The 25,231-nt window shown below is 53.1% G+C and overlaps 1 protein-coding gene and 1 long non-coding RNA gene across 2 annotated transcripts in view; both read right to left on the bottom strand.

Annotated features, from left to right (window-relative positions):
* The window catches only part of ZBTB16 (zinc finger and BTB domain containing 16), a 179,416-nt gene that overhangs the window by 81,401 nt on the left and 72,784 nt on the right, over window positions 1-25,231 (bottom strand). Inside the window, exon 3 of the mRNA XM_006093508.3 lies at window positions 5,577-5,674. Within this exon, the coding sequence (XP_006093570.1) occupies window positions 5,577-5,674 (98 nt within the window). The remainder of the gene's footprint in view (window positions 1-5,576; window positions 5,675-25,231) is intronic.
* Window positions 12,663-15,562, bottom strand: LOC111826989. Its single transcript, XR_002830454.1, has 2 exons — window positions 15,181-15,562; window positions 12,663-14,677 (listed from the first exon to the last, which is right to left on the bottom strand). It is a non-coding gene; the product is annotated as an uncharacterized LOC111826989 (long non-coding RNA).

Below are 25,231 nucleotides of genomic sequence, written 5' to 3'. Positions count from 1 at the left end.
TCCATGTAGGTTCTGGAGGCAGAGAGCGGGAAGGGTGGGGTGGGGGCGGTGAGCGGGGTGGGGGTGGGGGGATGTATTTTTCATCAGCCGGTGTATAATTTATAAACAGCATTAAACAGTTTTTGTTTTCCTTCTCCTCTCCCGCGGACCGGCTTGGACAGCAGTCAAGCCTGCATTAATTTCTGCTCTGGGTACAGTGTGTTCTTGGAGGCACATCTGCAAGCGATCATAAACTCTCTGGAATGCTGGCAGAACATCCAGACCTGCCGGCAGGCCAGTGACGACACCGCTCTGGGAAAAAGTTCGGGAAGCCAGCCAAAGTCAGAGCGGGGAGGGGAGAGGGAGAGCGCTCCACGCGAGCCCGGAGAGCCGCTGCTCCTCGCCCTGTCCCCTCGCCACACCTGGCACCCACACGGACCAAAGGGGAGGCGGTGGGGCCTCTGAACCACGCACCGCACCGCACACTGCCCTTCTCCATTGTGCCCAACCCCCCACCGTGCCCCCTGTAGGCGTGCCGGGGGAGGGGGGGAGTTAAAGGGCCTGAGGAAGGTTCCTCCTGGCTCTGCCCGGAGGGGGAAAGCTAACCAGAAGGGAGCAGTGACATTCACTGGACAGAGGGCATGAAGTGACCATGGGCTCGGCCTGCCTGGACAGCCCCCAATCTCTTGCTCTCAGGAGACACCTCATCTGGGAGGAGAGAGGTAAATGAGAGCAGGAAGCTGCCGGTCCTGAGAGCCTCCTGTGCACCCTGAGGGGCTTCTCCCAGCTCATTTCCTCACCCTCGCAGTCCCAGGGGCTCCTCCAGCTATTCTGCTCCCCCCACCTTCCTTGACTTTGGGAAGAAGAACCCTGAACCCCAAATTTACGTGTTCCAAAAACAAGGAAAAAAGGAACAAGTACGATCCACACATCTTTAACATTTTGTAATTTTCTTTCCAATCAGAACAGGGGAAAGCAATCTGGTTTTTGGCCCCAACCTCTCCTGCCCCTTCCTGCCCCTTCCTGCCAAATGGATGACCCAGGCCCCAGGTGATGTGCCCTGGCCACCCCACACTGCAGCTGGCATCAGACAATCATCACCCGGCTCCATATTCTTCTGTCCCAGTGGCTCTGGCTATGGGAAGGGCGTATATCAAGGGAGATTTCTCAAAAGCCATGGCTGCTTACAGTGCCCAGAAAGGAGCAAGGAGTAGGCACAGAGGACAGGCCCCTAACAGCACTGGGCGCTCAGGCAGGGGTGTGCCCCTAACCAGTGCAAGAGGCACCGGCCTCTCTATACTCCAGCCATGCCCCCAGATAGCCTGCCAGTCATGCCATCTCTCCATGGACTCTTATAAACCCTACACTCCTGCCTAGTCTACATCAAAAAGCCCACAGTCCTTCCTATTCCAGAGCGGGGAGGACTTAATCTCTTATTCCGTCTTTCAGTGGCTTTCCAGGGATGCTGGTAAAATGCATATCATTTTGCTACTCAAGGCCCTCCATAACCTTGCTCTATCCCTTCCTTCTCCCACCCCCACCACACAGCCTACACTCCCCAACTCCATGCATATCACTCTGGTGAGCTGGCCTTCCCCATCCAGCTCCTTTCAGAATCCCCTTCTCACCACCCATTAAGTCTACCACCCTCCGCCTCTGAATGCCTCCCAGAACTCTTCATGGTTCTCTGCACACTCTGCCTTCTTTCCCCACTGCCTTCTAGTCAAACATCTCCCCTACTGGACAGGAGTTGTTCCCTGAGGGCAGGGGTGCTGTGTCTTCTCCAGGGTAAAGTACATTTGCTAAGTAAATGTCCGCTGGCTCCAAAAGGGAAGGGCACTCCCAGAATACAAGCAGGCCACAGAAATATGCGAACCTCTAAATAGTGCACAGCCAAGTCAAAAATAGGGGCCAGCAGTTCTGGGTGTGCTCACTTGTAATCCACCAGGATGGTAAGCCAAGCTGTGGGAGATATTACCCAATCGGAAACCATACACTAGCGAATCGCAGAACCAACTGCAGTCACCGCCCGAGGCTGTGGCTTCGCATGGACACCCCAGAGCTAGGAATCACCTCTCGTGTGAGAATAAGGCGCGCGCCCAGAAACAGCATCCACCCCTACCGCTTCCGCAGCGCGGGGCAGCCACGTGTGAGGAAGGGGACGGCAGAGTGACCCTGCGACCCCAAGGGGCTGGGCTCCTCCCCGCTCACTGCCACAATCCTGTACCCAAGGTTCATGCTGTAGGAGGACCAGCTCCGCAAAGCATGGGGGTGGCCACTCTTCTGGCCCCGGCCTCTTCCCTCCCAGTCCTCAAACCCTCCTGGAGCCCCCAAACTGCCTCTGAGAATTCGGGGCCTCGCCAGATCAGTCTCATTAGTTAATGAGTGAGGTTAATGTTGGTTCATTTAAACTTATTGTTATCATCAGGTACATCTTGCAAACACTTGACTAGTTAACACACTCAAATCGAAACCAAAGCTTCAATTAAACTGAACATTCACTACTACCATTGAGGGTCTCAGAAAAGAAAAAAAGGAGGAGAGTGGAAGAGAGAGAAAGAGAAAGAAAGAATTGTCTCTAGGAAGGGCCTCCTACAGGGCAAACTTCTAATTAAACAAATTGTCAATTTCCACACAATGAAAACTGATTTAGGAATGTAAATTTAGCAGTCTAGTCACTGACAGACTCACACAGGCTGATTTCCGAGGCTAAGGAAATGGAGAGAAGAGGAGAGAGGGGGGAACGCTGAGGGATAAACAAGCCAGAGCCATCAGCCTTCACAAATAACAGCTCCGCAGATTCAATGTGGGCTGTCTCAAGCATGGGAGAAACACTTTCCTTGCCTCCTCCTTCACCCCACCCCTTCCAGATTAGAAAAAAAAAATTAATCGTGTATGATGACAAACTTGGCTCAGCACTCACTGTACACACTGTACCCACAAGGCTGGCTCCCAGCCAGGCCTGGCCCAGTGCCAGAGCTACAATAACAAACACCCCCATGCTAGCCAAGAGGGGGTGGGGGCAGCTAGCACACAGAGCAAGGGAGAGCGAGGGAGGGCGTGCTGTTCTGCTCTGCTGAGCAGGAGACAACAGGAATGTGCCCGTGCAAGAGACAGCAATGACATTCAGGGGAAGCCAGGACACCACGGCCCCACCCGGGCCCCAGGCTCACTTCTCCATGACCTGCCCCCTTTAAAAAAAAAACAGTCCCCAGGGTTCTGGGGCCCCAGCCCTTGGGCATCTTCTGCAAAATGGGTCTGCATTGCAGCCCTCAGGGAACATTCTTGCTGTCAGCTTCCTGCATGGAGCCTTTAACACAGGCAGCAAGAACATCTTGCACATCTCCTCTACACATCACACGGTTCTGTTATCCAGCAAGGAGAGCAGGAGCCAGAAGATGGGAGACCCGACTAGTGCCACCAGGATCTGAGGGAGAGATCCAACACCCCCCCCCCTGCTCCCGCCCCCCGCAATGCCAGGTCTCTGCCTTCACTGTTTAACAATTTAGCAAGTGGTCTTGCCTCCCTAAGCCCTCGTTGCTATTTTATTTTCAAGACATCCCAGCGAAGGGGTGAAAGGTCTGTGGGACAGACCTGTCTCTAAGCAGCTCACCGTCTGTTAGAGAAGCAGAGGGAAGGGCAGGCTACCTACGCTGAGCACCTGTCACGCGCCAGGCACGGCGCTAAGAATCTGATGTGAGCCACAGCCGCTCAGAGGCAGGCGAATGCTCACCTTACAGATGGGGACACGGTGGCTCACAGAGCTTACATCTCCTACCCAAGGTCACATGGTCAGCACAAATTCCTAACCCTGACTCCCAAGTAGAAGAGATAAGGCAAGTCCACAAATAGCCATGATATGCAGAAGAACGAGTGTGCCCAGAGATGCTCCCGATAAAGACATGGCGCCCAGAAGAAGGCGCAACTATCCTGCTGGGGGTGGGAGGCGTCAAGGGCGGCCTTGCAGAAGGGACCTGGAAGGTCTGGGAAGACGGGGAAGGCGATTCCACACAGAGGGAGCGAGGGGTTTGCAGGTAGAGCAAACCCAGAGGTCGAACAGCCTTGCTGGCAGACAGCTCATGAAACCCACCCACACTGAACCCTAAGCAGCGTAAAAAGCTGAAGGGAAGCAAGAAGACAGACGATGCAAGTAACAGAAACAGAACAAAGGAGTCATGAGCACCGGGCAGATGCTGAGTGCAGGGACACCCGGACTCGGGGTGCCGGCCAACATGGGACAGGCAGGCGGCACGAGGATGGGCAGTGGAGCCAGGTGTGGGGTGGAAAGGCCGGACGGGAAGGAGGAAGGGGACACACAAAGACAAGCGGACGGAGGGGACATGCCAAGGCAGACAGCCCCCTCAGTGTAGCCCGACCCCTGGATGTGGAAGAGGGAAGGGCAGGAAGGGAGAAGGGGTGAGGGCCCTTCAGGCAAGGCAGTGAGCGGAGGCACTGAAAACCACCACGCGGCACCTACACGACTGTCTGGGCGGGAGATGGAGTGAGGACAGACTGCAGCCCGCCACCGACCCCACCGACCGGGAGCTCCGGAGCGCGGTGAGAGGAGCACGCCCCAGGTGACATCACAGCTGGGCAAAGAGGAAGGTGGAAGCAGAACCAATCGCCGTTCGTTACACAGCAAATGTATGCCAGGGAGCGAGCTACAGACGCCTTTAACATACATCCCTACACCTCATACTACAAGGAAGTATACGAGCGAGCAACACCTGCATTTACAGATGCGGAAACCGGGGTTCAGAAGGCAGATCTGCCCAAGGTCCCACAGTTAGCACATAACACAGACAAGATGGAACCTTCATCTGCCCGACCCAAAGCCCATGCTCATTTCACAAAGGCTTAGCTGCCTGGGGGCCAGCCGCCAAAGCAATCTGGGGGAGAGCCAGCAGATGCTGACCGCTGTTACGAGGGGAGAGCAAGACCAGGTGAGAAGGTAGTCCCTTCCTCTCCCCCAAAATGTGCCACCGAAGCTAAGGAAGGGAATGAGAAGGAAGCGTGCACAGGCCGGGCAGGGGACCGGGCGGGGCGGGGCTGGGCTCTGCAACTGAAGCGGTGACCATGGGCCTCCAGCAGCACCAGGGGGGCTGCTGTGTCCTGCCTCCCACCATGAACACCCAGCCCCCCTGGGTCAGGGCTTCTCCCCTTTTTAAACCGAATGCGGCAGAGCAGCTTTGCCCAAACATGAGAAAAAATACCGACAGCCGCCTAGGCGACCCCGCTGGAACGGGGTAAAATTAACTTGCAAAACACAGCACGCGTAACTAGCTCTGTGTTCCAACCTTTCTATATCTATTTAATTAAAGGCTCCTGGATAATGTGAACCCAATAGTCAGATTCATTAGAGAGCGGGAACCTAATTCCACCACTGTTTTGCTAATGAGACCGCATTCTGCTTTGGAAGGTGGAGCACAGCGTCAGGATGGACTTTCTGCTCCATGAACCTGGAGGGAGCACCCACGGGACAAGGTGGAGGGAGCCAGGCCCGGCGGGCAGTGGGGACGTCCATTCTCTGAGTGGAGGAAAGAGGGCAGGAGGGGGCGGGCGGTGCGGGGAGGGGCAGTCGAGGCCTCCGTGCCTACCTGAGTGAGCCAGTAAGTGCATTCTCAGTCGCAAGCTATCGAGGAACCGCTTTCCGCAGAGCTCACACCCGTACGTCTTCATCCCGCTGTGCAGCTTCCTGTGGGAAAAGGAGAAGACAGGTTGCCGCTGCTCTGGCTGGACAGGAGGCCCTCCCTCGGGCAGGTGACAGGAGGAAGGAGGTGCGGGAGTGGGAGCCGGAGCTGGGCACTGGTGGAGACAGATGCCTGAAGGCCCCTCTTCCCTACAGACCCCTGCAAGGAAGACCCTGTTCCGGGTCCAGGGGGTAGGAGAACAGGACCCCCCTACTGCTCACTCACTGGCACATACACCAGAAAAAACACACACCCCAAAATCGGATCCAACTTCAGAGGGTGGGAGGGAAAAGCCCAGGACAGTCAGACAGCCTGGGCCTTGGCCAGAGCACTGTCCTCTCTGTGCTGCGGCTGTATAGGGTCCAGCTGTGCAGGGCCCGGCTCCCAAGACGGCTGGACCCAGGAGGGCCAGACCTGCACCCTGCCTCGCTCCAGCTCCCACTCCGGTGGGATGCCGCAGGCAGTGAACGGGCTCAGTAACGAGCTGTATGCACACGAGGTGCTCCTCTCTCCGGGCTTCCAGATGTTCTCAGAACCACAGCAGCTCCCCAACATGCACGCCTTCCCCTAAGCCCAGCTTTAGGTCTTCCCGCTAGTCTTGCTGCAGGGTGGGTCCTCACAGAAAGAGAGGCTTCGAGAAACCCGGGAATAGTCTATGAATGAAAGGTGGTCGTGGTCATGTTTGGTTTCCAAAGGACTGTCATACATGTTACTGCGCTGGACCATCGGTGCAGTTCTGAGGGGTGGGTTTGGCACATGGGATCACCCCAGGAGACAGAGGCCCTATCGACAAGTGACCGCAGGCCCAGCCGACACGGTGCCCTGCCCCTACTCCTGAACCCAGGGCCTTTCCCACCAGCCCCATTGCCCCATCAGGAGCCAGCAATGGAGCCACCACGACGCAGGGAAGCAGGTGGGCTAGAGGGAGCCGAGCACCGGGAAGAGGGTCTGAGCGTACACGCTGGACTCTGAGCAGCTGGCTGGTGTGTGGGCCATCTGGCCCAGAACACGGACTTCCCTCCCACCCACACTCCTGTTCCCAGGCCTTTCCCTGCCTCTGCCAGGATCCACCTCGACCCACCTCTGCCCTCACCTGCCCAGGGGCCTGGCCCCGAGGCACAGGGTGGACAGGGGCAGCCAAGGGCAGGAGCCAGGTTGGTGGGGCCGGCAGGAGGCATGCAGGCCCCTTAGAGACAACACACTATTGCAATCGAATGTTGATGTGTTAAGGCCACAGTGAAAGGCTGGAGAGAGAGCTGCTGGTACTGACTCTAGATAAACGCGGGCGGGGAGGGAGCGTTATACACTCGAGCCAGCAGCACGCAGTCTGGGCCTTCGGGCCCAGACATTGGCAACTACACTAAGCCACCCACTGCCATCGCCTTCCAAACCCCACAATGAGAACCTGCAGTGTCAGAACCCTGGGGCCCAGGTGAGCCGTCTCGGCCCAGTCCCTGCCTGAGGCCTGGGTGTCCAGTGTGCGCGCGCCCACAGCAGGCACGCCCAGCCCCAAGCAGGGCTCTTTCTCAATCTCCCTTTACTCCTTGCCAAAGCCAACAACTGATTTCTCAATCACACACACACACACACACACACACACACCCTTGTCCATGATAGTGTAGTGCACCCCACCCCCATGTTATCTTTCTCCGGGCCACGATTCTCCGGGCCACGATGATCCGTCCCAATTGAGAAATAGTAACAGTACAGAACATTTTAACTGAACATTCTTGACTCTAAGTGTATTTCCTGTCTTAGCAGCATCCTGGACAAAGCATGTTCTGGAACACAGTAGCCTAGCCTCCCTTATCCATGAGGGATATGTTTCAGGGGATGCTGAAACCGACAGCACCGAACCCTATACTATGTACTATGTTTTCTCTCTATACATAGAATAAAGCTTAATTTATAAATGAGGCAAAGTAAGTGATGAACAGCTATTAATAAAGTAGAACAATTATACTATAATAAACGTAATGGAAATGTGGTCTCACTTTCAAAATACCTCCCTATACTCTACCCACCATTCTTCTGATGGTTAGATACACCCTTACGTGGTAAGATGAAGTGAAATCAACATTGCGACACGGTGTTAGGCTGCTGTTGACCTTCTGAAGATACGTCAGAAGGACGGTCACCTGCTTCAGGTGATCCTGGATCACCCAGCCATGACGATGTGAATGGCTGGACGTCGGGAGCAGACGGCGTCAGTGGCTGGAAAAACTTGGTATTTTAGGACCATGGTTGTCTGTGGGTCCCCGAAACCGTGGACAAGGGGAGACCGCTGTACAGCTCCAGGCACACGAGAGTGTACACACACGAGGAGCACGCACATGCATGATGACTGAGTGTCCTGTCGCCTGCAGGCATGACAGATATGTGCTTCTCTAACAGGCGGTCCAGGGAGTGGCCAAAGCTCTAGTCACACGTTGTTCAGCAAGTGAACCTCTTGCCCACATTCATGGTCAGGGTGGTGGCTGGCAGAGTCTGAGTTGCAGTCTTATTTATGTTCATCCTTCCCTTCACTAGTGACTTCCTAGCTCCCAGGGGTGCCCGCTTCCCAGGACGTGGCTGTCAGGAGGAAGAGGGGGGACAAGCACCATTCGGCTTTATTTTCCCAAAAGGTCTCTGGAGCCGAAACCAGTTTGGCTCAGTGGATAGAGCGTCGGCCTGTGGACTGGAAGGTCCCAGGTTCGATTCCAGTCAAGGGCATGTACCTGGGTTGCGGGCACATCCCCAGTGGGAGATGTGCAGGAGGCGGCTGATCGATGTTTCTCTCTCATCGATGTTTCTGACTCTCTATCTCTCTCCCTTCCTCTCTGTAAAAAATCAATAAAATATATTTTTTTTAAAAAAAAGGTCTCTGGAGGACCGGTCTTCGGTTTCAGCAGCCACTACCCTCTACCGGCCCTTGGACTCCCACCTCCTTTTCACACCAAGTTCTTCACCAAGATGAACACTTTCTGGGTAACTCCCTGCCTTTTTTCCAGATGAGAATATCTGATGGGCAACTGGTGTCGGTGGCTTTCTTGGCCGACTGCACTGGGGCTGTGTGAGAGGTGTCGTGCTCCGGCCCTCCACTGCACAGGGGCAGGGGCAGGGGCAGGGAAGGCTGCCCGGTGAGCAGCCCCAGGACCTGGCTCCTTATCCCGACTCGGCCATGAACCTGCTCATGACCTTGGACAAACCATGCCATGGCGACCTCTGCAGGGTCATCACCTGCAGAGTGATGGTCATCACCTGTAGAGTGATGTGGGTGACAGCTAAGGTTCTGGTCCCGCCTGGAGCCAAAAGTTTACTATTCAGAAGTCTTATCCACATCCTGTTCCTAGCCTCCCGGGCACTGTTTATTCTCGCAGAGCCACGTGTCCACTCGGGTGACGTCCCACGACACCCACGCAGTCGGCATGGGAGAGCCTCAGCAAAAATCAACACCCAATCGCAGAAACCTGTTCACTGAAAACATCCTCATACATGACCTCCTTCCCTCACGTGTGGGCTACCTTTCGGTGAAAGTATCTCCCAGATCTCATCACCAGCCTCTCTTCTGGTGCCAACCCCTCGCCCGCCTTCAGAGACACAGGTGTCCTACCTGTCCTGTCCTTGGGGTAAGGGCACCGGCCTGCACCTGACCCACTGACTCAGTGCCCCACACAGCTCACCAGAGGCGCCCACGTGACCCCACAGGAGTGTAAGAACAAAGGTCCTTCCCACGGCAGAGGGACCAGGGCCAAGCACAGAGTCCAGGAGAGAGAAGGGGACGCCTCCCAGGCCTGGCGGCTCTGTGGAGCCCAGCACTGGTCTGCGCGTAGCTTTCATTGTTGTTTGGACCAGGGAAGACTGTGAGGAAGTGGAGCCTTCTCCTAATTCAAAGGAAAAGAACTTGGGTTCATTCAAGGGACTTGCGGCCAACAGATTCCAGGGCACAGTCTGCAGAATGGCCAACCTGGAACTAGAATTCCAGCCGGCTTTGAAGGAGAGTACACATTTGTATGAGCTCACAGTGTGTCACTCTTCAGACCAGAGCCCTCACTGCCATGACCACATTCGGCAACTGCAAAGCATTTTGATTAAAATGGAAATTCTGTCACCTCTTTTCACCTTACCGAGCACACTCCTATTTTCCCAGTCTGGTCCTGTCCTTTCACAAAGTCCACTGGAAGTCATCAGGGAGGAAGGACAGCAGGGGACATCTTTCTGAATATTGCTTGATTTTCACTCTCCTCTAGGAAGCAACATTGCCTTGGCCGGTGTTCCCAGTGGTTAGAGCGCCGGCCTGCGCATGGAAGGCTCTTGAGTTCCTGGTCAAGGGTTGCAGGTTCAATCCCCGGCCTAATTGGAGTGTGTGCGGGAGGCAACCAATCCATGTGTCTCTCTCTCACATCCACGCTTCTTTATTTATCTCCGTCATGTACACACGATCTCTCTCTCCCCCCTCCCCCTTCTTTCTCTAGATATCAATGGGGAAAATATCCTCAGGTGAGGATTAACCAAACAAAACAAAAAAGAAGCAGCAACACTGCTGAACACCATTTTGAAAGTAGCCCCGCTCCAGGGGGCCCACGCACCTCCACTCCATACTCAGTGCAGGACCATTCTCCCCGATACGCTCAGGTCCTCACCATCCACTTTGGGGAGCAGGCTCAAGTTCTCCCCACCCCTAGCTCTGCCCCTTCGCAGACCACACCTGGCCCATTGAGTAAGCTCACCTTGACTTCCACAGATTTACATTTCTATCCAAAAAGACAAAGAAAAAAATGAACCTCTAACAGGTTTCTAGCTATTTGCTCAAGAGAACTGCATCTTTATGAGAAATTAAGTCTGAGCAAGTCCGAACCTTTTAACAAGTAACCAGAGAGAAAGGCTCATTCCTTCTCACAGATTCTCAACCACACAATTCTCACCAAGGTAGCAAGTCCACGCTCACCCAAACCATTGCAGTACTGTTGTGAGTCTAGAAATGTGTAGAGATTTCATCTGCTTTAACCGGCAAATGATATAATGGCAGAATATAGTGCTGATGTACAAGCGGTATAATGTTTACTTTTCCTCTTCTTCGTGGGCCTAGTTTAGAAGGGATTGTTCAGTTCTGCTAAAGAGGTTCCTCTATCTAAGGTGGAGTCTAGGCACCCTCCTCCCATCCTAACAACATTCCAAGTACAAGAGCTTCCTGGGCAGCCCCCGCCGAGTGCTGGGCCCTGTCCGGTGGCTCCCGAGGTCCACACAGGGAAAGGCGATGGCTCTTTCATCGCTGCCTAAAGCCTGAGCTTCAGACCTCTCCCAGGCCACCTGGAACAGCAGCTCAGTGAGTGGCAGCAAGGAGAGACCCATCATCCCCCCCTCAGCCTCCAGGCACAGCTGCTCCCTAAGGGGTGCAGAAGGGGCTCCCCCATCTCTGTCCCCCACAGCCAGGACCAGGGGGCAAGGCTAGGAGAACAAACAGCAGCACCTCGCACCTGAGAGAGCGGTTCAAGGCCCAGTGCCTCCCATGTTCCATTTTCTCCCAAGTTCCTCTGCCCAGAGACGCTTAGAGCAGACCAATGGGCAGGGGACTGGGGGAATTCGGTTCCAGTAACCTAAGGGCTGCCCTCCTGACTCTCCTCCCAGAAGCTGAGGTTGTCTGAGCCCTGTGGGTAGACCAGCACGGAGATGCAAGAGCTGTCCCTGGGGAAAGCAGCGGGACCACCCACCTTTAAATGAAGTAAAAATAAAAGAGGAAGGGCTTCGATAAGGTTTTCCTTGTTCTCAGTTTAACTGACTCCATCCCCTGGACCAGCATCCAGCTCCCTGGTCTGAGGGCTCCACGTGTGGAAGTCATCCGGGGCCTGGGGCTGTTGCTTCCTGGTCCCGGACCATCAACGTGACCTCACAGTGCTTCTAGGGGGACTCAGCACAGACATGGACGAGACAGGACATTCTGTGAACCAGATCCACACCAAAGTCTAAATGACCCTCTTTTCGAAAAAGCCTGCTGCTGTCCTTGCCAGTTTTGCTCAGTGTTTAGAGCATTGGCCCGAGCACCAAAGGGTGCCTACCGGGTTCGAATCCCGGTCAAGGGCACGTATCTGGGTTGCAGGTTTAATCCCTGGCCTGGTCGAGGCACGTGCAGGAGGCAACCAATCAAGGTGTTTTTGTCACATCGATGTTTCTCTTTCTCCGCCTCCCTCTCTTCCACTCTCTCTCTCTAAAAATCAATGTGGAAAAAAAATCCTTGGGTGAGGCTTAACAACAACAGCAACAATAAAAATTCTGCTGCTGCCCACATGGGAGCCTCCTACTCCTCTCTGAGCAGGACCTGGCCGAGTGGCACTGACCGGCCGGGGCCCCTGCAAGGCGCGCTGCCTCTCGAAATGCGCTCGGTCTCCAAAGCGACTAATGACTCATAAACCCAGTGGGAAGAGAGGCTTCCCCGGCCTCGCTCACCTCTCCAAGCAGAGACAGAACTGAAAAAGGGACGAACGGACATCCTTCGGCAATGGACTCACTCTTTCTCCCCAGACCCTTAATTTCGAAATATACCTTCAATGTCTATTTGCCTTTCATTCAAATGACAAGAGGGAGGCCAGATAGTCTGTGACACTAGTTATGCCCAGCATCATTCTCCTTCTGTACTTTCTTGGAATATGATTCAAGACTGAGCCAATTATAAATTCTTCCCAGCACACACAGGCACACACAGGAGAGGCTGCTGATGGTGCTGTCACCCTCCCCAGGGCAAAGGGCTGCCTGACCGAGGAAACCCCACCTGGGACCAGAGCGGAGGCCTGCCTCCTCCGGGAAGGACAACGAAGGGATGGTCCTAACCTTGGCTGCAGAACGGTCACCTTCATTTTCTCCAGGCATAAGGGGAATTATCCGTCCCCCCACTTTTTCACGTGTTGAGATTATAGTCATTATAAGCTACAAATGCTTAGCTGGTATTACCACAAATTATCCTTCTAGCAATAGAGTTTGCTGCTCCCTGACTTGTCAATATTAATAAACATTACCAAATGCTTTTACAACACAATTTATTTTTTAATACAGCTCTTTATGTATGCCATAAAGTAAATTTACCAATAAAAGGCAAGGATTTCAAGCAACGGATTTTAAAAAGCAACCAGGAACTGACAGTGGCGGTTAACACTTTACGTGCTGCAGGACTGGGGGCGCGTTAGGGGAATACAGGCAAGCGCCCCCTGCTGGCATCCGGGCCAGTGCAGCCATGGAAGACATGGCTATGTGGTTGCTTTGGAGACTGTTAAAGGACGGGGAGAGGATAGCAAAGAAGGCACTTTCTCAAGGGTCACCTAGAGCAAAGGTGTGACACTAACTGAAATACTGGGCGGAGAGCAGGAGACTCGGTGCTCACCCAGCTCGGCCATGACCAGCCAGTGACCTTGGTGTGACCACTCACCCTCTCACGCTCTCACTTCACACCTTTGTGACACTGCAAGGGTTGAGTCCCTTCCAATCGGGTTATGACACAGAGAGGCTGTGGGGTGGACACGGGCCTGTGTGAGCCAGACCATAACTTCCTCCGAAGGAGCCAACCAGAACCATCCCCTCAACCTCTGGCTCTGAGCCCAGAACAGGGTGGGACTCGGTGCATTGTTGTTGAGTGAACGAGCAAACATGAATGGGAATTCGAAGGGGAAAATGCAGAGGTGAAAACTTCCACCCCCTCTACACACACCAACACACAAACCCATCCCAGTCCATGAACAGCGGTCCCCACTGCCCCAAAGCAAAGGCCTGCACGGGTTCTTAGACCGAAAGCCGTGCGACCTGCCTTGGCCTGGGATCCAGGCCAACCTGAGCTGCCCGAAGAGGGGAAGGAGCTGTCCCCAGCTGTGAAAATAGGAGGAAGGACAATGGCATTCCCCGCGGCCATGGCCGCACCAAGTACAGTGCTTTCAGATAAGGCTGCCTGAGTGTTCAAATAAGATGGCAGACGTGACAAAGGCCGGCTAATCTCCCCGCAGCAACTGCTCAAAGAAGGATCTTCATGGCTGCTGAGCACCGGGAGGCCTGGGCTTCTGGCGGTGACGTAACTGGGCCTTTGTTTTAAAACGCCGAGTTCTTCTAAGTCATTTATTTGAAATATCTCTATCAACAAATTTCAGCAAGAACAAAAGTTTTTCATTTGTGCGCCGGGCTTTAGGATGATCTTATCGCACACAGTCTCATACAGTCTCTTTCAACAAGGTTTTAGCGTGCTTATCTGCGAAGTTCCTGGTAGCCAAATATGATTGAAATGTTCTATTTATGCTCACTGGATTAAGGCGATGTTGCAAAACTGCACAAAACCTGGCAGATGTAAGCAAGGTATTACAGCCTGGCCAGCTAAGATCTGAGGGAAAGGGATCAATACACACTTTTGTAGTTTTCTTTTTTTTTTTTTAAGAAACCAGAAAAGTTGTGCTTGTAGGAAAGGGAAGAGAAAAAATAGTAAAATGCCTCAAGATTTATAGCTTCTCAGAGCTTTTTCCAAACCCAAAACAGAGCACCATGATGCATGCTTGATGATGTCAGCCCAAGGGAAACAAAAATAAATCCAAAATTCTCTCTCCAGGCCCTAAAAGGCCGGGAAAGGGAAACGAACGATGGTTATTGATGAACGACGTTTTTTGGTTTTTCTCTCTCACACCCAGATGAGGCATCAAACCAGCACAAATAGTCAATTTCTGAGGAAACAGTTTTCAAAAAGCTACAGATTCCTCCTTTATCTCCCCGTTCTGCCTGCCGTGAGGAACGTCATCTCCTGGTTGTCGGGCTCCTCTTTGCATGTTCTCACTTTAGCCAGGAAGCCCAGATGCTACCTCACATCCCACAGACCAGCCGGGATCCTCGGAGGCTGCCGAAGATAACGGAGGCTCATTAAGGACCCAAGAAGGAAGTTCCTGTGATTAAATCTGTCTGAAAACCTTCGCAATGCAGACCGCCTCACTCTGTCAGCCTCCATACATTGAAAATTACACTCCTTTCCTATGAAGATTCTGAGCTGTAGAGCCATCATCCTAAACAACCTTTATGAACACAAAATAAGAGGTTGGGCAGATTAACCTATACGGACACCAAATCGCACTGTGAAAGTTGCCATTTTAATAAAGGAAAAAGGCAAAAACCAAAGAGATCTCATTTCTTGTTGTTGTTTTTTCCTTTTAGCAACAATGCAAAAAATAAATAAATCTAGTTCATTGAGGTTTTATAGTAATAATGCTAATACATTTCTACATCACATGTGCCTTTGAAAGGACTTCCTGAGGATCTTATCAACCTCCGTGTGGTTGGGGAAGAGAGTGCTGTCCCCATTCTGTGGATGAGGAAAACTGAGACTAACTGACTTCTGTTCCATGTAAGCAGGTGGAGTCTCCAGGCTTTTCACCTCGGGATCCATTCACATTTCCCCACCTGAGGAGAGACTATCCACCCTGTCCACAGTGTCCTCCCAGAGCTGCCCCTAAAAGTCACAGGAAAACCACCAGCAAGAAAGGAGAGAGAGAGAGAGAGAGAGAGAACGAGAACACACCTGGTATTCCCCTGATCCCAATCAAAGAGAAGCTCAGAAGACAGGTAAGCGCTATGATGGCACCCAGTGTCCATGGCCAGGCTGAGTCTCCAGGGGACTAGATAACCTCCTACAGGGAAGGCACACTGCCTCGTCCCCTACTGCTGGTTGCTCACTATCTATTAAGCCCTACTGTGTGCCAGGATCTGGGAAGCAGACTGCACGTGAACTGCAGTCTAAGTAGGTTCTACATCAACACTGTTCTCCATTATTGCACTTTACTGACTTCCCTTCTAACACTAACACAATGTACAGGTGTCTATTATTGTTGTTTTTTACTAGAATTCTTTCTCTCTCCTAGACTGCAGCCTACATGAAGGCAGAAACTATCGTCGTGCCCTCAGAGTCTCCTGGTACATAGTAAGCATTTAGTATATATTTTTAAGTAACAGGTTTACTGAGATACTATGCACATACCATAAAAGTCACCCTAGTGAAGTGTGCCACTCTGTGATTTTCAGAATTTTCACAGAGCTTTGTAACCATCACCTTTATCTAATCTCAGAACACTTAGCAGTCGCTCCCTACGCCTCTATCTCCCAGTCTCTGGCAAAGACTCATCTAACTCCCTCTACATATTTACCTATTCTGAACATTTCATATCAATGCAGTCATACCATACGTGGCCTTCTGTGCCTGCCTTCTTCCACTTAGCACGATGTTTTCAGCGTTTGTCCGTGTTGTTTCTATCTTCTGGCAATTATGAATCATGTGTCTATGAACATGTGTGTACAAGTTCTACCTGTGGACGTATGTCTCACGTCCCTGGGTATATGCCCAGGCCTAGTTGCTGGGTCAGTGGTAACTCTGTACTTCACCTTTTAAGGAGCTGCCAGGCTGTTTCCGAAGGCAGCTGCACCACTTTACATTCCCATCAGCAATGTGTGAGGTTCTGATTGCTCAATACATTTTCGGACTAAATGAATAAATGAATGAAGATCCTGCTGCTGGGAGAGCCCACAGAGAAGGGGATAAATTTCCCAGGCTCCTCCGGTAAACTCGCATCTTCATCTGTAGACATGACATGCCACACTCGTGTTTACCAGAAACCCCTATGTTTAACAGAAGGCTATTTATGTGTAGTTCATCCTAGAGAGGGAAGCAAATGGAAAATCAAGACAGGAAAGGAAAACCCCAGACAGCTCAGAGTGGGCACTGCCTTCGCATGTAATTCCAAACCCCCACCCCACCCCATGTCCAGACTCTATAATGTAATGGCGCACAATCCTCGAGTAGATTGAGTTGAAAAATATGAGCAGGATCCCAGCTTCAGTGCAGCTGACTCTGATGTGGTCAGCAATGAGGGGAGCTTTATTTGACAGCCCCGCTGTCTCTGACGGGAAGTTTGAAAGTATATTTAATAATCCTTAAAATAAAAATACATAAATATCGCAGGCAAACCCTAGGAGAGGGACCCATGTTGTTGAGACATGGGCCGGCCAAGAGCAAGGCTGGCTCCCGTCCTGAGCTCCTTCCAGTGGGCGGGTGTCCAGAGCAGGCCGCAGGGAAAATCGCGATTAGGGGTCCCCCAAACTTCTTTTCCCCCTCTTCTTTCTTTGTATAAAAAGGCCACCGTATTCCTTTCTGCACAGACTCCTTGCAAAGAACAAACAAACAAAGGCTGGGACAGAGCAAGGCCCCTCGCAAGCTGCGGGTAATTAAAACGGCCTGTAAATGCCCCAGCAGAAAGCACTTCAAAGAGACAGCAATTCCAGCGACGGCCAGGCCAGGCTCTGTGGTGTAAAAATTATGAGTTTTCCCCACGGGGAGCTTTGAAAAGGACAGGGGTTGGTGGCAAAGGGAGGCTGAGCCACACAGAGGAGGCTTACAACTGGTGTCCACACCCCATGTACTGGGGACAGCGTGCGTGTGTTTGTGCGTGTGTGTGGCACGCAGGCGGGCAAAGAGAAAGGGGGGCAGCGCGCGTGTGTTTGCGAGGGCACCCATTTATCAGCGCCAGAGGCTCCGAGCGTGTGGGCATGGAGATAAAAGGAAAAACAAAATAAAAGCAACAAATATGCATCCTCTCCCCCTGCTGGGCTGGCTTTCACGGGGAGAAGGACCGACCGGCGGCTTGCGTGCTCCTCCAGCTCCACTTGCAAGCCTGGGAGCTGGCGGGCATGAGAGGCCTGATTGCAGCTCCTCAGGCCCAGAGCAGCCAGGCCCAGCGGCTCTGGATATGCTGGCCCTTTCCAACGCAGAGACATACCTGGCGATGGCACGCCGCAAGCTATGTGATCTTAAAGTGGAGGATGGAGAATAGAAGGAGATTCTTAACCTTGACTTTGACTGCCTTCGTTAAACCCTCCGAGCTGCCTGCCTGGCGCCCCTGCCCCCGGGACGCGATGACCAGGCCGTGGCACGGAGCTGATGCACAGAGAACAGAGGGGCAGCCTCGGAGCACAGGGACTCTGGCCTTACTCTCCTCACAATATACAACGCAGAAAACCCACCTGACCACATCAGTGATCACCTGACCGTACGCTGCACATCTTGTGAAAAGCCTATCAGTGGCGTATTTGTTCTGTATTCTCTAAGGGACCTAATACCCACAAGGGGGACATTTCGCCAGGCAGGAGAGTCACTGTCATCGCCAGAGGCCTCCCCTGACCCCTCCGCTCCCAAAGCTAGTGCGCTTTAGCCCGTGGTGTGTGTCTGCTGCGGCGATGGCACCGGGGCTGCCTCTGCCTGCTTGTCTGTCTCTCCCAACTCGATGGAAAGCTACCTGAAGACTGAGCGCTTCCTCACTTCTGTGTCTCGAGCCTCGAAAAGGCCATGTGGGTGCTCAAGACGTGATGCGGGTGAGTGTGTAGCACAGGCGTGTGCCTCTTGGCCACACTGCAGGTAACAAGTCAGGACTGGATGGGCCATACAGCACAGTGCCCCAGGCCCGGGACCCGGCTGTTCCCACCCTCGCCCTCACCCTCGCCCTCACCAGGTAGCCAGCAGTGCATGCGGCCCACAGGAGCCTCGGGCCTGCCAGCAAGCCCAAGCTCGCTGGCCGAGGTGGCAAAGAAACCTCCGCTGGCCGCTGGCTTTATTTCCCCATAAACAAAATCCTGCTCGGCCTCCCTCGCAGCCGCACTCACTAACTCCTCCCTGACATCACTGGCTTTAAGCCCGCACATAAAAATGTCCTTTACTATTTTTATTTAATGAGCTTTCATTTTCCTCCCCTTCTTTGTAAATGAGAAAGGAAAGCCCACCTCCTAATGGGGATGGGGGAGAGGAAGCGAAGTGGGATCTTTTTAAAATGGGCCATAACTCCATGGAAAGCTTTCTCCCGGCCCACCCCCACCCTCGGCAAGTCCTCCCTCCTCCCCGCCCCCGCCCTTCTCACATTCAAAACAAGATGCATGGATTTTAGACATTTGATTACTTTTAAGTATATATTTTCTCCTCAAATAGACTAAATACAATGGTTAGGAAATGTGACAGAAAACTATTCGGAGCCATTTATTGCCTTAATACCCACCTTTGTCCAACAGGCAGTTTTGACAACAGCGATAAATTCCAAATTTATGTCAACAGAGCATATGTTGGGACACCTCATTTCTGAGCTAAAGCGGCATGCTGCCTTATAAATCACCGTTCTGTTTGAAATGAAAGTAGATTACAGGCCTGTGTTATTGAGCAGTTACAGCTATAGCCATATAAATCAGAACTTTTAACTCTAGGCAATCCGTTGTGCAATTAACTAAAGGGTGCTTTGTCATTTCAAGGCTTCTGCACAGACTTGGCAGGGCTCAGAGCTACCGGCGAAGGGGGTGGGAAGGGAGGGAAAAAGTTTTTAGGCTACAGAGGGTTCTCGATTGCAGCGTCCATCACAACCCACAAAGCCTGCGGCCGAAGCAGCCGAACAAGAGCCTGGACTGTACACTGGCAAAGGCAAGCTCTTCGTCAGCAGCTGCCACAGAGACAGCATCACGCTGAGCACGTGCCACCCAGTCCCCTCCGCAAGCCCAGTGCCTTCTCCTTCGTTAAGGAGGCATTTCCTGAGCACAAGCCGCGTGCGTAACGTTGTCTCAGGTGCTAAGATGATGCCGGGGACACAGAGGTAGTTACAGTAATTCAAGCAACAGCATTAAGATGATGCTGAGAATGAAGAAGAACAAATGTGTACAAGACATAACACCATGTGCCAGGCACTATGCAGTGCGTGTTCACGCGCTACCTCATCCAATCCTTGCAACAACCGTATGAGGCGGCGATTATTTTTATTTCTGTCTTGCTGAGGAAGACACTGAGGCAAAAAGGAAGTAAACAACTTGCTCAAGGTCATAACGCTTGCAGGCGGCAGAGCCTGGTACAAACCGAGTTAGTAGAGGAAAGAGTTGAAGAACCCAGACTGAGGCCAGCCCTGATTGCAAATTCCAGGTTACAATGTACTAGCCTTAACACGCAGGGGTTTTGTAAACCTCAGTTTTCTCACCTGCCAAGTGGGATAATAATATTATTATCTTGGAGGGCAGAAAGATGAGACTGTGCCCGTAAAAAGGCAGCACAATGTTAAGAACAATGTGTGAGGTAAACAATGAGCTAAATGAGGCTGCAGAAAAAGAAAGACAGACCCTGTCCCGTGGCCAGTTTATAACCTAGCTGGTGAGAAACAGAGGAGGATGGGGTCATGTGCCAAATGTCAACAAGTAACCAACACATGGGTGCTCAGGAGAGCAGCAGATAAACAGTGGGTGGGTGGCTTGAGGTTAAGCGGTCCTTTCAGGGGCTGTGGGGGCTGTGTAAGCTCTGAAGGCCTCTATCAACTTACCCAGGTCAGGAGAGAATGTAAACCGAAAGGCCTTGGATAAGGGAAAGAGTTCCATGTGATGGCGGCATCACACGAGCCAAGACTTGCCGTTAGGAATGAGCAAGTCATTCCAGAGGAGATTGGCCTGGTTTATGCAGACTGGCCAGGGGGCAGCGTGGGTGGGGCTAAGCTTGCAGAGGCCTTAGCACGGCTGGGGTGTGGGGCGTCCTAAAGTGGAGGCTGACTTTGACCTCCGCACTGCTGTCCTTGAGCAGCCACCCAGGTCCTCCCTGGAGCAGTGGAGCTGTCTGGGAGTGGCCGGCTCCGTGCGGGCAGGGGCCACTGAAGGAGAGGGACAGAGAGAAGCATCCCCGTTCTGTACTGAGGATGTGGACATGTCCAAAGACAGCAGTTAGGTCAGTCTCCCAGACAAAACGCCAACACGATATCCTTGCCAGGCGTCAGTGAGATACTTGTGCTTCCCAAGAGAAAGAGACGGAAACAACCACCTATCCTATCTGCTGCCCAGCACAGGTGCCTGGCTCCGTAGAGTACGGGCCCCCGGGGCGGGGACCCATAAGTGCTGCCTCTTCTGTTTGCTACCTGGCAACAATCCACCAATCAAACAGGCCCCGCCCACTGGAGGACGCAGGTGGCAGCAAGGGTGTGCGGTGGAGGAGCTGCGATACTGCTTCCCTTAGTCACCTGGAGCTGGGGAGCAGGATATCCGGGGTCCCTCTCTCTCATGAGCTCAGGCAGATTGAGAATCACTTGTGCCTTTACTTGCAAAGTGAAATATACACCCAAAGCAAAGGGCAACACCCGTCCCCCTAACTCTTGGCATCTAGCTGGAGAGAGAAGACAAACACAAAATCATACAAAGTAGTTCTCCCTCGTGTGCTCAAATGTCAGCCCGACTGCCATCACCACACCCAGAGCAGTGGGAACCAGAAACTCAGAGGCCTCCCCGGGGAGGCGGCCTCCAGGCTGAGCTCACAGGACACCAAGGATGCAGCAGGGAGAGCAGAGAAGACACGTCAGACGAGGGCGAAGCAGGCCCGAGAAGAGCGTGGTTCCTGCGCGAGGAGCAGCCAGCGCAGAGCAGGGGAGCTGGAGCGGAGGCGAGTACCGTGGAGCCATGTGAAATGACTTCAGACTAGCACGTTGGTGGGCAGACCAGCAGGCGCAGAGGGCCGCACAGGTGTGGGACAGAGGGAAGGGGACCCAAGGAGCGTGGTGGCACCAGAGCAGTGTCTGGCACGCTCTAGAAGCCCTCATGCCCACCCATCCGACAGGACAACGCACTGAGGAACAGCTGGCCGTGGAGATGGGCCGGACACTTGCTCTCCGGCCTCCTCCACCCTCCCATTCACGACAAGCGGATGCCTCACAGGGATATCAGGCGATGGGCCTTCCTGCCACCCTCTGCGTCTGGGCACTGGTCAGGGTGCTCTGTCTTGCCTGGTGGCTGGATGCCAACAAGGCAAGAAAATGCTGGACAGAAACCAGCCACCGTGCGAGTCTCCTGCTCACACACGTGGATGAGCGGGCACGTACCCACAACACACTATCCATCACCATCTGGCTGAGCAAACTGCTGGTGTCTGAGGAAAAGGGGGGAGGGGAACGTCTTCCAGATATTTGTTTAATATCTGAAAAGTGGGGAGCAGATGAAGTATACGAGTTTAATTTAGAAAATCATTGAGGAACTATTATAGTAAAATGAGGCTTCCAGTTTCTAAATAAAACCGAAACAATCCCGCTGAGCAGACGGGCAGAGCTGGCGGGTGAAGGCGCTGTGGAGAGGAGCGGCAAGGAAGGGAGGAAGTGCGATAAAAATAATGGAAGGGAGGAAGTTAGATAAAAATAATAACTGGAGGCAGAGAGGAAAGCGTGAGGCCCTCCCCTGCGGACAGAGGGTCAGCTGGACCCGTGAGCAATGGGAAGTGCACGAGTCAGGGTGCCAGCCTGGAGAAGGCCCCCTCCGTCTGCAAAAGTGTGGTCTCCACACGCCAGTGACCCCTCATTCCCACGCGCCCATCGGCACCTACAATTTTCATCGTATAAATCTTCACGAAACCCCTCTTAGGAGGGAGAGGCTGGGGTGGAAACTGGGCATGGGGACAGGCGAGAGCAGCTCTCCTCAGGGGACGGAGCGGGGAGTGGCCGTCAGAGCTGACACACAGGTGCGGCCTACTACGTGCCAGGCACAGTGCTGGCGGAGAGGTTCAAAGAGCTGGAACACACAGGCTCTCCCTCACGGACCTCACCACTCAGTAGGAAGCACAAGTCATCTGCATGTAAAGATTAAACACCAGTTCCAGAGTAACGGGACAGCAAAGGACAGGAGGGCTACCCACTAGAACAGCACCGAGTTTTGCATCCAGGCCCCAAGCAGCCAAGCAGGAAACAGCCCCTTCCCCATCCAAGGTTTCTGCTCTCTGGGAACCCCACACCCATCTCCACCCCAGGCCTCCCTCCTGCGGCTCTTCCATCCTGTCCTCGCTCTGTCGCAAATGTCTAAGTCTGTCAAGCTGGAAATACTCACCCCACCCACTCGTCAGTCATACAGCCCCAGGGTCAAACCCCACAGCAGCCTCCTGTCCTCCTGTGCCACCTGCTTTTCTGTCCAGCGTGGGAACGGAGGACTGGGGGGCGGGCTTGTCTAGCTCCCAAGCACGCTCTCATCCTGGTCTCTGACGGGCTGCTCCCCTAAGGTCCTCCAGGTCACTCCTCACTCTCGGCCTTCCTCATGAGCCAGCGAGGAGGGCAGTGCTCACCTGAGTGTCCCCTCCGCACCTCTGGCCAATGCAAGACATGGGGCTCAGCGCACCCAGCACCAGCCGGGGCAGTGTGCTCAGAGCAATGCCACACCGCTCCCCAGGGCTGAGGGAGACCATCTGTAGAGTAGGTTTCTGATGCACTTGTTTCTCCACGGAATCCCCCCCTTACTCTGCCCAAAGCCAGGGACATGGTCGACCTTAATGAAATAATAGAGTGGGCAGCGGACTTCATCTCCCTTCCAGAAGACACAATCTAATTCATGCACTAATTGTCTTGCTGGGGGCCTCCAGGCCTCTGCACATGCGCTGGATGGATCGGGAAGTGTCCTGGTCTGGAAATCCTCGGGTCTAGTCATACAAATATTTACTTGCTTGCCATCTGAACATCCACATCGTGTCACTTCGGTACACCCAACGAGTGTGTGGTCAAGTTCCTTCTCCAGTGAGGGTAAGAGAAAGTCCTACTAGCAGCCTTTTTATCTTTCTCATTTCCTCCCCAGCTCCCTTTTCTTCCCAAGACACCTGCATCTTGGAGAGGCCAGGAGAACTGGGGAGAGGGGAGCAGTAAGTGAGAGAGTAGGGGCAATGCCTTCTGCAACTGGCTATTGGTTGTGACCTTCGTCATGACGATGAGGTTAGTTTCTCTTTGGCAGAGAGATGAGAGCAGCAGACTTAACTGGTAGATAGGACACCCTACATGCAAGAAATAAGAGAAGACACAGATGTGGTGTCTGTTTCCATAATCGTTTAACCTTCTAAGAACCAGAGAGCTGAGAGGGCCTGGGAGGTCCTTGAGCGTTCTAGGCATCCAGGAATAAGTACACTCAAGCATTACAGACAGAGCACCTAGAATAAATATTCCAGGTGACCCCCAGAAAAGATATGCCACATGGAACACAGGGAACTTGTGGAGATCTAGGGGGCAGGAGAATGGGATAATAAGACAGCGTCTAGGACATGTCACCTAGCAAAAAGAGGTAAGTCACAAACCCCAGATTCAGCATGACATGCCCCTCAAGGGGGCTGATGCCCTCAGTTAAATCTACCTTTGAATCTTAAAACTGAATCACCCAAGACAAAGGCATCTTTGGTAGACATTATGCTCAGGTTCCCAGATAAGGAGTAAAACCTCCCAAACCAAACCCTTTGGGAGGCGATATTCTGCCTGATGATTAGTTTCATGTATCTCTTCCGGGGAACTCTGGAAAGATGATCTCTGCACCTACCACCACAATTCACCCCAGCCCCCAAACTGACAAGAGATAGCAAGAACCTCAGAACATTCCAAAGCCAGTAGGGCAAAGTTGGCAGGCGGCCTGAAAATTGTGAGATCTTCCACAGACCATCTGAGCCCTCTAGGCCTCAGTTTCCCCACCTACTAGTATAAAATAAGGATGTTCTTTTCAACTTTGACAGCCTATGGACACATCTGTCATCTATGAGCTCATGAGCCCCTCTCCCTTATGGGGGCAAGATCCCACCTCCACAGTTGCTCTTGGGTGGCCCTAAATGCAGGGCACTCCTACCCTCCAAACAGTGGTAAATCACCTTCGAAAAATGTCAAGGCAGTACTTGAAGGCCAACTGCTATTTTTAGCTCCTCCTGGGAGAATCTACTTATTTTTAAAACTTCACCCAGGTTGTTTCCACAAAGAAGACAAGTTAAAAGAAGTACCTGAGCAAGGGAAGGTGCGGAATGACTTCAGAACCCCAGATCTCACTCTCACCTGGTCCAAGCCTATAGTTGTCTCCCAAGACAGAAGAATTTCAGCTGAGTTCCATGCAAACTTCTTCCCTCATTTAGCCAGAGCCCTGCCGGGAGCTTCGTACCCACACAGGGAATTCACAGCACTGCAGAGAAGAGAGGGGCTGTCCCCCAAGAAGGAACTGAGGTACAGGGAAGAGCAGAGTGGCTCTGTGAGCTACACCAGAAGCTGGGTCAGTGCTGCCTTCTGGAGGGTCTGGGTGAGCATCTCTCCCTGACCTTTTTCAGCTTCCAGAGGCCGCTCTCATTCCTTGGCCCGTGGCCCCTTCTCTGTCTTCAAAGCCAGCGAAGATCAGGCTGGGTTTCCGCCAGGTTGCCATCTCTCTGCCTCCCTGCTTCCATCCTCACAGCTCCTTCTCGGACTGACGCTGACTCGTCCGCCTCCCTCTTCCACATTTGAACACTGTGATCACATCAACTGCACGGGACCACTTGGACAATCCAGATAACCTGCTGCGCTGATTAGCAGCCATGACTCCCCTCTGCCAATAACCGAACACAGGACAGGCTCCAGGGATCAGGATGCGGGCATCTCTGTGGGGCCACGATTCTGCCTGCACACTCGCTAACCACACATCTTCAGGAGCGGGTTTTCCTGCTCTCATCTTCTGCCTGATGCCCGAGGCTGCCCCACCTTCCACCACGGCAGCCGCACGGCTTTGCTAAGGAGGCAGAATGTCTCCCCTCACTTTCCTGACACCCCCGTCAGGGCCCTGCA

Source organism: Myotis lucifugus, unplaced genomic scaffold (assembly GCF_000147115.1).
Source record: "Myotis lucifugus unplaced genomic scaffold, Myoluc2.0 scaffold_117, whole genome shotgun sequence".
Lineage (NCBI taxonomy): Eukaryota > Metazoa > Chordata > Mammalia > Chiroptera > Vespertilionidae > Myotis > Myotis lucifugus.
Note: the sequence above shows the minus strand (reverse complement) of the source record. Positions and strands in the feature narration are given on the sequence as shown.